This window comes from Chelmon rostratus, chromosome 1, assembly GCF_017976325.1.
Source record: "Chelmon rostratus isolate fCheRos1 chromosome 1, fCheRos1.pri, whole genome shotgun sequence".
Classification (NCBI taxonomy): Eukaryota; Metazoa; Chordata; class Actinopteri; order Chaetodontiformes; family Chaetodontidae; genus Chelmon; species Chelmon rostratus.
This window is the reverse complement of record NC_055658.1, coordinates 27,977,037-27,993,687: the sequence shown is the minus strand read 5'-3', so window position 1 is coordinate 27,993,687 and position 16,651 is coordinate 27,977,037. Positions and strand designations below refer to the sequence as shown.

The window sequence follows — 16,651 nt, the reverse complement described above, 5'->3', positions numbered from 1 at the left end:
AAAACTGGCTCCACTTTTAACAGCTGCAACATCGATGAAGCTTACACATTAATGCATCACTAATCATAATCCAGAGATATTATAAATTATGCTGAAATTGTCCATTCTGCATAATGACTACCTTTACTTCTCTACTGGAGTAGGTTCACATCATTATTATTATTTTTCTCATACTGGCCACTGCTCCACTGCTTTTCTCTCTGCCCGTTTTAGCTCCAGTCCTCCTTAAAGCCTCCCTCCCTCGTGGGAGATTTCTGTCACATTTCCATCAAAAATAAAGTTAATCCACGCTCAGATGGTGGGAGCAGAGGAAGACTTGTGTTCCTGCAGCCGACAACAGAGCAACTGGTCGCTGTACTCCTAAAGTTACCTTTCACGTTTTCATATAACAACAGCAGAGAGCGAGGTGGGTGGGACGGTCACCTGGGCGGAGGATGGTCACCGAGCTGGAGCTGGTGCTGTGTTATATAGTGATACAGACTTCTGACAAGGCGTTTCAGGCAGTTGAGGAGCAGTTTTCTGTCTCTTTGGTGTAGACTTTGGGCCTTGCAGCACTGCAGATGTTTGACATACACAAAATACCCCAAACGTGGCCTCTCTAAGGATATTTTGAAGCTTATACTTGCATACTTTTACTTACAAAAGATTTAAATGGACTTTTACTTGAAACAGGAAACAGAATGTTTTACAGTAATAGTTCTGTTTTTCCTTCAGTTAGAAATCTGGGTTCTTCTTAAATTACAAAACACCATAAACACAAACTGTAAAGTAATATGAAAACAGTCTGTGGAGAAGTTGTGTAGAAGCTGATTCTGCACATTTTGGAGACACGATATTGTTTCTTTCCTTGTTGGTCGAGTCAAAATAAGAGTGAGTCACAGCAGTTATTGGAGGATAATTTAAAGGCATGTAGAGGGGGTGGACACAGTATCCTGTGCAGTGTACTACAGCCCAATACAACACAACACAACCCACAAACCGCAGCTTAGTGATTACCAAAGAGCTGAGTCAGCACCCTTCTGACACACAAATTGAATATAATAATGTTTATTCCAGTGCTGTTGTGTTGGATTATATTGCACAGGTGTCTGTTTTCTAGTTTCCAGCTACAGTGTGACTCAAGTCTTATTAAAAGCCACCAGCGAAAAGCTTTTACTCAGTCAAAGATAACGATCGTGTGTCGAGAGGTTTACATTGTGAAAGGATGAAATGACAGATGTGTTCTGTAGCTTTAACTTTGTTATTATCCTGGAGGAAATTTGGTTTTGCAGCCAGACATTAAACAAAAACTTCACAGGATCACACAGACGACACTTAACCTGCATATCAAATCAAAGAATAAGTCACCTGTTATTTCTTTCGTCAACCTGTTTTTCCAAACAGGAAAAAACACACAAGACAGCAAAACTTTTTGTCTGACTTTCAAGTGTTTTTTTTTTTTAATTAAACCTCCACTGGATTAAGGCCTTTATTGGTTAAATCTCTTTCCCAGCAACACAGGAAAATAACATGTGTGAGGAGGAACACAGATGGATGCTCTGAATGCTTCTCTCATTATTAAACCGCCGAGAGGCCGGGCAGGATCTGAAGAGTGTTTTATGGCGCTTTGATTGAAGTATTTAAAACAGCAGCCGCAGCCACACACACCTGTTGTCATGACGCTTTGAGTATTCATATTTGTATTCATTCATTTTGTCTTTGATACCTCGTGCTGTGTACGTCTTCTGGCGTACAGAGAGATTACAGAAAGAGCTGGCATACTTGCTTCATTGCAACAGCTGAGATGCAGCCAAAGAAGAAGTCTACAGTTCCTACGTCAGATTACAATGCTTGGAAGCTGAGTGTCTGAAGGTGGCACTGACCTCCCTGTTTGTGTCCCCGCAGGAGGAATACAGAGCAGAGGGCATCAGCTGGCACAACATCGACTACATCGACAACACAGGCTGCATTAACCTGATCAGCAAGAAGCCCACAGCGCTGTTCCACCTACTGGACGAAGAGTGCAAGTGAGTCTTTTAAAACCGGAAGGCGTCCTGACGGTTAAGACACATAACTGTGATTTCCCTGGTTTGACTCCAGCAGGGGACCTTTGACCTTTTAGCCCCTTTCAGCTCTTTGTTTCAAAAGCTGGTAAAGAAGGGTGAATATCCAGCATCTAAAGGCAGAGATAGACGGCCAATGCATATGTGACTGTCATTTCTCAGGTGGCCTGAAACACCTCTCGAAATCAGTGCTAATATGGCCCTAACTTCCTGAAATGACAGAATCTCAGAATGTCTGTCAGCTTGTTTTGGACTTCTTATGCCCCCTAGTGGCCAAAAATCAATGAAAGAGGCTTTCGCGGTCTGTTACAACAAACTGCATTTGAGTGATTATTGGAATTTACAGGGAATTATGCACACATTCTACCAACAGGAGGCGAAACCAGAGCTTTAAACTTAATTTCTACAAGCGAATAAATCATTGTTTGTCACTGCTCTTTTTTTGCAGTAATAAAGCTGCTGGAACGAACAACGTGAACATTTCATGAACTTTCAGTCAAAGGAGAACTCCCACCACAGATCCGCTTGGCATGGGGCTTCACAGAAACTCATCTTTCATGCTTTTATCCAGCACTCCTTTTAGAAGGCACATGTGGTCTCCATCCTACCTGAAGAAATGCTTTAATAACATATTAACAACTGCACAGCTACATGGGAAAGCGTGCAAATGTTCATGTACTTCTGCTAATAAAGTCTTTAAAATGTGATCAAATTCAGTGTAAGAAGAAGTTCCCCTCTTAACTGCAGAGTAAATTTAATCCTTTCACATTCATGACTATACTGTGACTATCTTTTCCTAACAGTATATTTCCTCCTTTATTTCCCCCTCTTCTCAATTTGGACTCTGAATCAAATTCCTCCCACATGGAAGAGCTGGAAAGTACAGAGTCTTTGGCTGTGTTGTTTTCATAGCTCAGGTTTCACCCCGTTCCAAAGCCCCTGGTGTCTCATTCTTCCCCTCTTCTCTTCCTGTAAGCTGTTGATTTTCTGCAGAATTGCTGGCTCTTCGTATTAAAGGACTAAGGGGATATCAGAGCCGAGATCAGCTTTAAATGATAATCCTCAGCCTGTGACGTCAGAGAATAAAATGTCAGAACTGGTTACAGATCGGATCGTGTTAACGTGCCACGTTTCCAGCACTGTTGTAGTAACTGATGTCGTGATGGAAAAAGTCTCAAAGTCGTTATGTTCTTCGTGGATCATTCGATCAGGAATCTGTCAACATTTTCAGTTTGATTTATGCTGCAGTGTTCGAGAAGACAGCGTTAAACAAGCGCACCAATAGTGTGTTTTTATTGTTCTTCAAATCAAACTCTTCTGTCCTTTAATTTCAGTTTCCCCCAAGCCACCAACCAGACTTTGTTGGATAAGTTCAAGCGGCAGCATGAGGGGAACAGCTACATCGAGTTCCCTGCTGTCATGGAGCCCGCCTTCATTATCCGACACTATGCTGGGAAGGTCAAGTACGGCGTCAAGGTCAGCGCGAGTCATTGATTAGACAGAAAGGGAAGAGAGAGTGCAGCCAAGCTCAACTTTGAGCTTTTGTTGTGGAAGAGAACAAGTTTTTCTCACACTTTTCTCAACTGTAAAGTAAAGGGTAATTCCATTTTTTTAAACCCCAGACCCTATTTTTATATATTTTGGAGTTGAAATGACTAATAGGTACAAAAAAGTTTTGAAACTGGTTCATTATATTCCATCAGCCAGCAGCCGCGAAACAGCTGCAATGTCTGCAACGTAATCCCTGTGTGCACATGCGCCTGTCGGAGCGTGTCCACTACAAGTGTTTTTGCCACTGACAGGCTCAGATTGTTATTTTGTGTCTGATGGCATTATGGAAAAGATCCCTGCAGAGATGGACCTTTTTCTTTGTTTAGCCAGAAACGGCTCTGTTCAAAGCCACCAGGAGACTTTGAGGAAAACATAACCAGGAAAAATCCTGCTTGGATTGGAAGAAGCTTTGGCAAACTAGGAAGCAAAATTGAGATAGAGTTTATATTTTTAGGTGTACACGTATCTATCCCACTCAGTGTGTGAAATGACAATAACTTGCCACTAAACTTAGACTAAACCAAAATTCAGTTTCATGAATTTTACAGATCGTTGTGTGCTTACGTGTAGCTGTATTTTTTATTAGCAGTCGCTTGTTTGTTCATGTTTGCTTTAATTGTCTTGCCTTGCTCTCACGAATGCATTAATGTTTTATGTGAACATCCCCCAGGAAGAATAGTAACTGCTGCGGCAGAAGCCAACAAAATAAGAAAATAAGACCACCTTGTGTCGCACATGCAGGACTTCAGGGAGAAGAACACCGACCACATGCGCCCGGACATCGTGGCTTTGCTGAAGAGCAGCAAGAACGCCTTCATCTGCGGGCTGATGGGCATCGACCCGTCGGCCACGTTCCGCTGGGCGGTCCTCCGAGCCTACTTCAGGGCCCTGGTGGCCTTCAGAGAGGCTGGGAAGAGACACACGCAGAAGAAGACCGGTGAGCGCTCACACTAATGGAAACTCTATGAATCTCTATGACAGGGAAATCTTACCTGAGCTTTTATATCAACAAATATCTATGCTCATTTAAATCAAGGCAGCTACTGATGTTTAATTTGCACCTATATTACGAATTTACGGCGTTTTGCAGCTGCACGATGTTTAGGGATCGATTATGTTGAATAAATGATGAAAGTCTGTGCCGTCTGTAGTTTATTTGAAGCTCAGGATGTGTCAAAACGGCACCAAAACAATCCTCAAAGAGGGAAATTACTTTACTGACTGCCATGTGAGCATTAGGTACTTTTTAGCACAGCTAGAAACTTGCAAACTACTACATGTAGAGAAGAGAATAAAGTTTATTTGATTAGTCGTCTGCTCTTGTTGTGCTTTTGAAGCTTGAGTCTATTGGCTGCAGTGTTCCTGCCATGCACAGTACTGTATGCTCACATGCCACGCAGTTCTGATTGTGTCCTCTACGTTCATTACAGTTGGCTTTATATTGCGTCTCAGCAGTCACTGTTCTGTAGTATGTGTGCGTAGTGCGAGTAGTGCTGCCATGTATTCACAGTAGCTTCTGCTCATTGTCTCTCTCAGCTGTGGCTTTCTACGAATGCCTTCTTCTCCTTTAGATCTTACTCTAGCTCTACTTGATATGCAGTAGATGTTGCCATCAGATGCTCCTCCAGCACTGCCATCGTATGAATCAGACTCTGGCTCTGCACCCTCTCCATCCTTCTGACACATTAGGTTTTACATTAGACGGTGTTATGTGAAAATAGATTTTGTGTCCTTTGCTTATCCTTAGATATCTTTTAGAAATCCTTCCGACTGAACTCTAAAGATATCAGCATCACCCAAGGGAACTTTTTACATGCCTTCTAAAACATTTCTGCAAATTGGCAGTTCTGTTTCTAACATATAGTGACGTTTTTTATTGTTTTGCACATGATTATGGGCTCGATGTAAGTTAATTTACCTTTAAACACCCTCACCGTGTCTGAGAGGACAAAGTCTGTAGAATCAGGTTGCAGAAAAGCTTGTGGAAGACATTGCATGGAAGTGCCTTTGGGGGATCGAACACCTACACACAGAACAACAATGACAAACATCCTACTGCTGCCACCAACTGCAGTTTTGAATGTCAGTCATCTTCTGTCCAGAAGTCTTGCACAGGTATCTCTCCAGTAGACGACTGCATCTCTTGATCTCCTCTTCTTCGCTGTCTAATCTGTCATTTCTTTCTCTCTCTTTCCCCCCCTTCTCTTTCCTTGTGTATTTTTTTTCTCTCTTCTCTGTATTTTTTTTTCTTTTGTTTTGCTTCTCCAAGGGCATGATGACGCTGCTCCCTGTGCAGTTTTGAAAAGTGTGGATAGTTTTAGCTTTCTGCAGCACCCTGTGCATCAGAGAAGCTTAGAGATCCTGCAGAGATGCAAGGAGGAGAAGTACAGTAAGGCTGCCAATACAACAATTAACAACTACTCCTACTTTGATGTTGACTTGGGGAAGCTGTAGGGACGAGGCTGACCAACATCACCAACTTTACTGCACTGCACTGCAGCCAAAGTCAAGCCAAAAAGAGATCAAAAATCATAAGAATGTCTAAACTTCGAGACGTAGAGTCACAAAGTTTTTATTTTCTGCTTTGTGATTTGATTTACAGCTCATTCTCTATCATTAGACTAGATGCTTGTTGGTCTCCGCTCCCTCTGCCTCCCTCTTCACCCTCTCTTACGCACCTGCATGCATTTGTTCTTCGTCTCGTCTTGCACGTTGTATGCTTCAGCCATCCTGTCGCTAACACTTTGCTAGCAACAGGCTAGCAGGGGAATGCATGGTTGTATTGCTCTATCAGCTAACTTTGGTCTGGGGAAACAACACAGTAACACCTGCAGGTGTCCATCACTTTCTCTCTTTTTTTTTTTTGTCAGCAATATCACACAGCTCCGTTTTCGTGTCCAGTCCTGTCTGTTGGGCAGTGGGTGTATTTGCTTGTCGAGCACAGCACACATCTGTAATCAATGTCGCTAACACCACATAGGCAGGTGATGGTGGTAGAAGGTACCGAGGGGGTATATGACACAAATTTCCACTAACTTGCTCACAGGCAGCTTCACACGTGGTGGAGGACACACAGCCGACCTCACGCACTCCACTCAAAGGTCACATTTCATGACGCTCTGATGTGTTTGTGTCTTTTTGTTTTGTGCCACCCTGCAGCTCCAGATGAGAGTGAAAATGTTGTACAGAGTGATGAAACTGAAAACGGTACACTGTTAAGCCACCTGAGAAAATGCTCTCTCAGTTTGCTTTCTAAGTCGGCTAACACGCACTGTAGAGTCCGCTGATTTCTCGTCACCGTGATTGGCCGTAGGTTCGGCTTCAGTGTGAAGAGTCTGGAGGCTCATCACTACCAAAAACCCAGCCGTCACACTGTAGTAGTGTAACAAAGTTGGCTTAATTAAACCCCTTCTGCTCAGAGTTTAAACACTCTTTAGTTTGACTCAAATGGCTGCTGTCTCACTCCATTAGGTAATTAATTATGAGACAAAATGTCTTTTAGATATTGGTATTTTAAATAAATCCTGAATAGCTCTTGAGCCTTATCTTCCTGAATTCGAGACTAACAAGGAAAACTCACTTTTAACCTCACAGATCTTTGTTTCATTATTAAATCATCTGCAGTAGATAATATTTCTAATAAAAGGGCACATATCACTCACTGCAATAACACCGGAGTGTCACATGGGGTCAGAAGTGTGTTTTTTGCTTGGGAAGGGTTTGAAGGATTTGTTTGTCTTTATGTCTGTTTTGTGTGAGTGTGTGCGTGTGCGCGTGTGTGTGAGAGAGAGTGTGTTTTTGTGTTCTCTCACATGACGCCAACCTGTCTGTCCGTGATCAGGTGTGACCAGAAAGAGTCCACGAACGCCGCTGTCAGACCTTCAGGGAAGCAACACCATCAATGAGAAGTCACCACGGTAAGAGTGTGTGCGTGTGTGCGTGTGTGTGTGTGTGTGTGTGTTAAGCTTTGTCTTTGCTTCCAATCACTCATCAGGTCAAGCTGGGGGACTTTTTAGGAAAATAATGTTACATCATTACTTGCACTTGTACTCGTGTCCCACACAAACACAAACTCCACAAACTGCAGGCTCAGACATCACACACAGTTCAGCCATTACCACCAAGAGAAATTAAACATTATAAGCTTCGTAAAGGCAGTATTTATTGCTGTAGTAGTGCTTTAATTTTTTTTTTCCATCCTGTTTATGTATAAACGTATTTATGTAGTGGCACAGTGAAGGAAAATTATCTTTTTCCACCACTTCTTCACATGCAGATAATTCCAGATCCAAGCTGAGTACAATATGTTGATATTCATAAACATTATATTATAGATTGTTTACTGATATATTTTTCGACTTAATATTTGTTTATATATATTTTTTGGCTTCTTTAGATTATAACAAGATGATATGAGACAAAAATACAGCATACTAGTTTTTTTAATGATATTTCTTTATATTAAATAGTTGAACAGTAATGGTTAGACCTTCCTCTAAAGCTTTTGTTTGTTTGCTTGCTTATTTTCCAGCATTTTAGTCAAAGTCAACTTTATTGTCAATTGAAGCATATGTACAGAACTGCAAAAAACAACAATGAAGATATAATAGGACAACAAATGTGTAAAATCAAATCATGGGTACAAATCTACTAAAGAAGTATGAAGAAATATTGACTGCTACATGTATGTGTGTGTGTATGTATATATACACACATATATGTGGCAGTCATATTTTTATTTTGATCATCGTGCTGGCATTGAGACAGATTTTAAAATAAAGAGTGAAGACTGTGATGTGACCCCGAGCGCTGCTCTCACACCACCCCGCTGAGACCCCGGTCCACCACCCCCTCTAATTAGCTGCCGGCCGTGAGATTAGCAGCTCAAGACCACGACTGGTAGCACAGAGCGGCTCGTACAAGACGGCTTTTGTTACACAGGAGCTCAGTCTGGGGCTGTTAAAATTCCCCCTTAATGTGATTTGCAACCTCTGCCCTCCCTCTCTGTCTCTTCCTCTCACTCACACACTCGTGCACACTCGTCTTCGGCATGCTAGGAGAGCACTAAGCCCCGTGCAGCTGCTTCCTCTGTGATGTAAAGTCGGAGCTATGCATTGGAGAGGAGCGCCCGGGGAGTGATAAATATTCAGCCCCTGCAGGGTGCTTGTCGGCCGGACAGAGCAGCGGACAGTGCGGTGCTTTATGGAGAGACTGTGGAGATGAACACGACAAGAGGCATATTGTACTATCACCTTTTATTGAGACTGATAATCAACAGGGGGGACCATAAACCCAGAAATAACTGTAAATCCAGAGACTTTGATTTACACTTCCATACCGGAGCTTTGTGGGGCTTCCGCTGTAATTTGTAATATTGTAATGTAATGCAGGCTGGTAGTACAAATCATATGAGTCTGTATTACTCCTCTGGGACTGTGTTCCCCAGACTGTGATAAGGATAGTGGACTGCCTTTGTTAGAGAGGCATCCTCTGTGGTTTCTAATGCAGAAAAAACTTGTGGAGAGGCCAGCAACACCTCTGCTGTTGCTGTTTTTTGCACCTGGTTTCTATTTTCAGCTTCCTTGTGTTTTAAATTTCACCTCACAGTATTTTGAGGTTTGACCTAAAAGAAAATACTACTTTCAAGTCGGAATCAGCTTTACTGGCCAAGTATGTTCAGACAAGGAATTTGACATTTGGTTTCAATGTGCTTTGAGCTAAATGCTAACATAAGTGTGCTAAAGCATGCACCCCAGAGAAAAGCCTGGTGGCACATTCCAATGCTGCTGTTCCATTATATAAATCTTAATTATGCATCTTTTAATGAGTTTTTCCTACTGATTGCAAACATAGAGTGAATTATTATGGAGAAGAAATAGGCTTGTTGTACGTTTTAGCCCACGTGGTCTGGATATAGCCATTGATAATTAAAACCATGCCTATTCCTGACTGATCAGAACTTTTGTAATTAAGAATCATTAGACCTCATTTATTATTTATTGACACCTGGGCATGTTACTTTGACAACATTGCCTGTTTCAGTGTGTGGTTGCAATGCGTCTTAGAGATGGCTCTGCTGTATAGAGCACAATATTAATGAAGATAATTCATTCATTTGTTCATTAAGCACATAATAGACTGAAAATGCAGCGCTTTCAGTGGACTTTCTGAACATTACTGAACAACCATTAGGGGCAGGGGTGTTTGACAAGGGGGTGAGGGGGCTGAGTATACAGGGCGCACTGATATGAGGAATACTACAATGAATAGCTGTGGATTTGCGGAGGGTCCCATAAAGATGACCCATGTACAGGGTCCAGGATTTTGTGCTACGCCCCTGCAGCTGGTGTTTTCCGAACCAGCCTGTCTAACGAGGATGCACAAATTCACATTCATGTAGAGCATGTCGGGGTGGAACTGATACAGACAGACATCATCAGCATCATGCTAGCATTGTTTTAAAGTGAAGGCTCGTGGTTGTAAAATGTACACACATACACACACTTAAAGCTCTGATGTTAGCATGCTAACGTTTGCTAATTAGCACAAAAACACAAAGTACAGCTGAGGCTGTTGAGAGTGTAATTTATTCTGCAGGTATTTGGCCATAAAACACATTTTACCTGATGATGGAGCGAGATGAAAAGTCAGTGGATGGATCCTCTGGGGACCATGAACATCTGTGCAGATTTCATGTTAATCCATCCGGTAGTTATTAAGATATTTCAGTTGGTTCAAAGTGGTAGAGCACTAACATTACCATGCCAGAGACCTGCTGCTGACACGGCTGAAAACTGTTCCAAGAGCGCTTTTAAATGTGAAAAAAAAGTTCTTGTTGCTTCTTATGCAGAGAAGAAGATGAACCCAAGGAGCACAGAGAAGGGATGTGGTTTATTTTAATGCCAACACTGAAGCTCTGTTTACTTCTCTGCCTACTAAAACGACTGGCCCATAAATCTGCAGCACAGAAAGCTCAGCCCTCTCAGCTGTTGTTCTGTATCTGTGTTGACTCTCACTTTCATTAGCCATTAAAAATCTCTCCACAGGCTCGTGTCCCACCTCGTTTTCTCTCTAGGAATGATTCAGCCCCTGCTAATAACACAGTGTGAGATGCCAGAAACATCTGCACTGCTACTGTAGTCTGTGTGTCACAGAGTGTGGCTTGTTAACTGATAGAACTTCTTGTAAACCTGCAGATGATGATACCAGGAACAAAATAAAGGGCTCCAGTGGATCTGAAGAGCTGAATCAGTGATACATTGCTGCCACAGAAAAACTCAGAGTTGACTCTTGCTTTTCCTCCTCTCTTGTCTTCTCCTTGAGGCTAAAATAGTTCAGAATGGTTAATGGTTTTAACCATGACCTGACCGCCCGTGTTTTTGTTTGTGTTCTGGGCAGGTGGTGAGGTTTCACCTTCAGGCCTGAGGTTTAAACCCTTTGAGGCTTCAGTAAACTGTGTCAAATTCTGTGTGAGGCGAAGTCCGCTGCCTGCTGCTAGGAGAAAACATGGATACTGCTGCCCCTGCTGGTGACATTCCGTCAGGGGAAAATGACCCAAGGCACCGTGTTTAAATTTAAAATGACACATGCAGTCGGTTACACTTGTCCAAAGCTAAGCTTCAGCAGATCTAGCCAACACTGAACACTGATCCGATGCTAATATCAGATATCTGTACGATATTGACTTAAATAGCTGGTTTTGGTGTTGTGACAGTGGGGCCGATCTATTTAATTCAATATTATGATTATGTCTGTGACACTTTTTGCACTAAACGCTTACAAAGAATCTTTATCCCTGCTTATTTCGAATGTTTTGTTTTTAATAAGTTACTTGTTCATCCTCTTTGTGTAAATTGTGATTTAATTTATCAAGTTTGTGTCTTAATTGTGATTTATTGTTTGCATGTTTTTGTCATTTAATGCAGTTGTATTGCTTTAGTCTGGGATTTAAACTACCGGCCAATTTGTGGCTGCATTTAAAAGGTTTATTTAAAAAAAAATTTCCAAGTTGCTGGTGCACGATTATTTATTGAAGAATCAGAATCAGAATTTGCTTTTTTTTGCAAGTACATTGCATTCAATGTACTCGCAAGGAAAAAAAACTCAAAACACTGAATAGTAAGTTAAGTAGTGAAAGAATAATCCCAGTCTCTTCCACACAGTGATGCTCACATCTTATTAGTTATGGTATCAGATTGGTACTCAGTATCAACAGATGTGCAAATTCAGGTTTAGAACTGAAAAAAAGGGGACCGGTGCATCCCCAGATGAGACCAGACTGTCAAACAGTCATTTGAGGGACTCTCACAATCCCAAGAGATCTTTGTTAAGTGTTATCTCATCACTGCATCCAAAAAAAAACCAAAAAACTGTCATGTAGTTGCAGCCTCAAGCTCAACGTAAAACAATAAAACCGATCACAAGTGAACATATGTTAGCGCTTTAAATTTAGACTAATTACCCTCTGGGCTCTTTGTCTGTGTGTTAAAGATGTTGTCATGTTCACTAACTCGGCCTGTTAATGTCTATGCTGTTTGTGGGTTTCTTGTAATCATGCTCCGATTGCAGGTTGCGTATAAATGAATCTTGAGCACTAAATTTAATGAATTAGTAGATTTCTCACTGAATTGAATTCTGAATTCTGCATAGCTTTTAAAATGCATTCACAAAAAATATATTATCCTTTTATTGCTTTCCATTTCTAAATGTGTACCGGACTACTATCATAATAATATAAAGATCAATCTATATATCTATAACAATGACGTTCAGTAAGCATTTTGTATGAAGTTTAATTTCCATTCATTAATGAGTGTTATTTGTGTGGGTGTGTGTTGTTGAAGGGGTTCTCCGGGCCTCGGCTGGAACGGCCGCGTGGGTCGACAGAGCCGCTTGTCCTCCGGCAGCTCCACCACAGAAGAAGACGGCATCTTTGTCAACTCTGCCAGCAGCAAACTCCTGGAGAGAGCCCACGACATCCTCATGTCAGTAACAAGGCGCATCCACGCTGAGCGATGATACACTGCTGTGTCTTTTTAATGGTTTTCTTTCCGATTGCTAGATATAAAACTGTTGTCAGCATCATTTTATTCCACGGTGCGGTCTAGAAACTGGAGTTCAAACTCAGGGTCAGCAAACATCTGCCCTGCTGAAGCGTCCTCCAGTGAGCGCTGCATTCCCACCAGCTCCGAGGGGGCTGTTCTGCAGCCGACCCTGACCTCTGACCTCCCCATGGAGGGCAACAAGTGAAAGAGCATTCCCCCACAGGGATGAATAAAGTTACTGACGGGGATACGACCCACTCGGGAAGAATTTCTGGAATTAATTTAACACTTCGTTGACCTTTTTTTTCTTGACACTGATTTAACTTGTTGAGTTAAAGCAGACAATGATGCTCAAAATAGACTAACTTTTAATTTTAAATTTTTTTTTTTTGTTACCAGGAGGAACAAAAACTACAAATCCAAGCCAGTTCTTCCAAAGGTACAGCACAGTTCACCTTTAGTTGATCGTAACAGAAGGCGTCGGTTCTAATGGGGTGTTATATCATCAGCATTATCACCTGACTCTGACTTCATCCCTGCAGCATTTACTGAATGTCAAGTCAATGAAGTACCTCAGCAACCTGGCGCTTCACGACCGCATCACCAAGTCGCTGCTTCACCTCCACAAGAAGAAGAAACCACCCAGTATCAGCGCACAGTTCCAGGTCAGACACACACACACACTCACTCCCACCCTAAAAATAACACGATCAGCCCGAGCTGGAAAGAGGAATCTCCCTCCAGCTGTGAATATGATAAAAACAAGGTGGGTCTGTGGGTGGAAACATCCCTCTGTGCCTCTGCCTGCTCGTGGCCTTTACTGTCCACGGTCTCTCCCTGTATTTGCCCATAGCGTCTGTGTGAAGTCTATTACGTAGCTCACACACCCACCCAAAGGTCTTAAAACATATGACGTCGTGTCTGGGAATTTAAGGAAAAAGCTGAATAAATGTCTCATAAAAAATACTTTTGATTTGGTGAGAAAGTAGAAAGTTTGTCTTCTCCTCGCTGATGTTCACTCATGAGGGGATGAGACCGTGAAAACAGGTGACCTGAGTGATTCCTGCAGAAAAGGAAATTCTCCCAGAACCAAAAATGAGCTTATTCCAACCATTTATAGATCCCATCCAGACATGTTTTAAGATGTATGTAAAACACTGCTGTGACTAACAGTGTGTTAAAATAAAGCTCTATTATGTTGTTAAAATCCTTAAAATTACTTCGACTCCTTCTCCCTCATTAAAAAAGTCCTGAATCTACGATTATTCAGATAATAGCAAATAAAAAAGTTCATTCTCATTTTTTTTTCGCACTGGAGGCTTCGGGTTTCCACGTCACACCAGTAAGATGAAAACTGAACCAGGATTCGCTTCCAAACGGTTAGATTTTGTTCAGACTGCAGGTTTATCAGATTGTATCTCAAATCAGATCTTTAAGACAGTCTGTCCACACTGTTTTCTGCAAGAGATCAGATTGGATTGGTGTGTTCAGACATGACCAACCTATCTGCATGGGTTGCTGTGCTAACAGCATTGGTGTCGGTAACTATGGACGCTGATAGCGCGGCTTTCCCAACGCTGACGCATGAAAAACTGATGCATTTCTATCACTCTGCAGAAGACACTTTGAAATCTGATACGCGTCCAAGACTGAGACACATCGCTTTTTTGCCGTCCAGACTTTCTAAAATCAATCTGGATATGCCAGAAAACAGATTTGGGCCAGCAGGCCTTAGACCCGCCTCTCTGAAACTGGATTTCATCGAGCACAAAGAAACTTCCAGCAGATGAATGTGAAAACAGACGTTTAATGTCAGACTCTGCACATGCATCATCCTGCACAGTGAAGCTTGAACATTCAACTGTAGGAACAAGAAAACTATTGAAAACAGAGGAAATGAGAAATGATGAGCTGCTCTTTGTTGTAGCTTCTTCTCCTTTTAAAAGATGCAAGCTAAACGAGGCAGCTTCCATTCACGCTCAGAAGAATCTCTCAATCTCTCAATCGCAGCTGAAACGAAAGAAAGCCAACCAGAAAGTGATATTTTCGCCCTGATTTCTCTGAAAGTGAACTGTGAGATGAGTGCTGAGGCCCCTCTGGCGGGCAGCCCTGGCCCCAGTGTGTGTGGATGACTTCACTTCCCACATCCTGTGCTGCAGTGATTGCTTTAATCTCCCATAGAGGAGGAGGAGACTGAATTCCTCCCGCCGCTGAATTATCACACACACATGCTGACACACATGTGCATACTGTATGTTTACACACACACACGGTAATCACACATGGGAATTCTGCACACATGGTCTCTTCTTCGTGTTTTCGTAGACACATTGTTAGTATTTGTGATCCCTGGCAGCGACTTTAATCTTGAAGACTTTTACTCACATCTGACAGAACCACCTGACTTTGACGACGGCCTGCGCCTCCACACGTGCCTTTATATTCATGCTTTGTGTTAATTTTGTCCTCTGCAGGCCTCTCTCAATAAGCTAATGGAGACTCTGGGACAGTCTGAGCCTTATTTTGTCAAGTGCATCCGTTCCAACGCTGAGAAGGTACAGTGTGCTCCCTCCAGACTGCGGCCACTTTGGCTGGTTCGGTTTAGCTTTCAAAGCATTTTTCATTTCCTTTAAAGTTTGAACTTTTCTGAAGCTGTTTATCATTTCCCCCTCTTCCCTCTGCCGCCTGTCGCTTCTCCCTTTTCTGTCATTCTCCTCGACTCCTTTCTCCCCCCCTGGTTCTTCCTCTCAGCTGCCCTTAAGGTTTAATGATAACCTGGTGCTGAGGCAGCTGCGCTACACAGGCATGCTGGAGACTGTGCGCATCCGGCAGTCGGGCTACAACATCAAGTACAGTTTCAAGGTAACACACACACACACTTACACACTCTTTAAACACCTTGTTAACTGTTATTTATAGAATAGGACAAAAACAGCCCACATGTAAAGTTTATTTCGCAAGAATTTTGGCCTTTTCGCCACTTAGTCAGTTGCAGAATGTTAATTTATTCAAGCACTGCACTTAAGTACAATTTTGTGATACATTACTTTACTTGAGTGCAAACTTCAAAATATGGAACTTTTTACTCCGTTGCATTTATTTAAAAGCTGTAGTTATTAGATAGATTTTAAGATTAAGATATTACATCCAAAACATGTGATCTCTTTGTAAAAATGATGCTCAAGATATGCATAAAATGATGTAAAATTATTAACATCAGCTCCCTGTTAACCAGGTTCAGCATTACAATGCTGCTGACATGTTACTATCATTCGTCTGTGCTTGTGTAAGATTGAAACTGCAGGACTTTAACTTGTTGATTACAATTATGATTTTTAAATTGTATTATTTCTACTTTTACTACTTTTTTCCACCACTGGTGTTTTGACTATAAAATCCAGATTCCAAAAAAAGTCAGGACGCTGTTTAAAACAGAAATAAAACAGAATGTGATAACCCGCTAATCCTTTTTGACATCTGCTCAATTGAAAACAATACAAGTACTTACTGTTTGACCTCAGTGACGTCATTGATTTTTGTAAATATCTGCTTATTCTGAATGTGATGCAGCAACATGTTTCAAACAAGTTGGGACAGGAGCAACAAAAGACTGGGAAAGATTCGGAATGATCCAAAAAACACCTGTTTGGATCATTCCACAGGTAAACAGGTTGATTGGTAACAGGTGATAGTATCATGATTGGGTATGAAAGGAGCATCCTGGAAAGGATCAGTTGTTCACAAGCGAGGATGGAGGGAGTTCAACACTTTGAGAACACATGATTGGATAAAGGATGTTACTGCATGGACTCAGGAACACTTTGTAAAACAGTTTTTTTGCAGATGATTCTGTTTTTATGTACGTTTTACACCGTGTCTCAACTTTTTTGGACTCATAGTTTAGGAATCATGTAAAATTATTAAAAGAATGGTGCAAAATCACAGGAGGAAAGATGAAGTGACATCTGCATCGAGCTCCAGAAACACTGGAATCTCCACCTCTCAACACCACCT

At 41.8% G+C, this 16,651-nt stretch overlaps 1 protein-coding gene across 3 annotated transcripts in view; it reads left to right on the top strand.

Moving 5' to 3' along the window:
- myo9aa (myosin IXAa) overlaps positions 1-16,651 on the top strand; it is a 111,919-nt gene that overhangs the window by 77,892 nt on the left and 17,376 nt on the right. For all 3 annotated transcript variants that reach the window (XM_041966821.1, XM_041966814.1, XM_041966805.1), the window contains 10 exons: positions 1,885-2,006; positions 3,377-3,518; positions 4,335-4,530; positions 5,863-5,982; positions 7,435-7,510; positions 12,437-12,577; positions 13,037-13,076; positions 13,180-13,302; positions 15,112-15,192; positions 15,389-15,499. In XM_041966821.1, the coding sequence (XP_041822755.1) occupies positions 1,885-2,006; positions 3,377-3,518; positions 4,335-4,530; positions 5,863-5,982; positions 7,435-7,510; positions 12,437-12,577; positions 13,037-13,076; positions 13,180-13,302; positions 15,112-15,192; positions 15,389-15,499 (1,152 nt within the window). The remainder of the gene's footprint in view (positions 1-1,884; positions 2,007-3,376; positions 3,519-4,334; positions 4,531-5,862; positions 5,983-7,434; positions 7,511-12,436; positions 12,578-13,036; positions 13,077-13,179; positions 13,303-15,111; positions 15,193-15,388; positions 15,500-16,651) is intronic.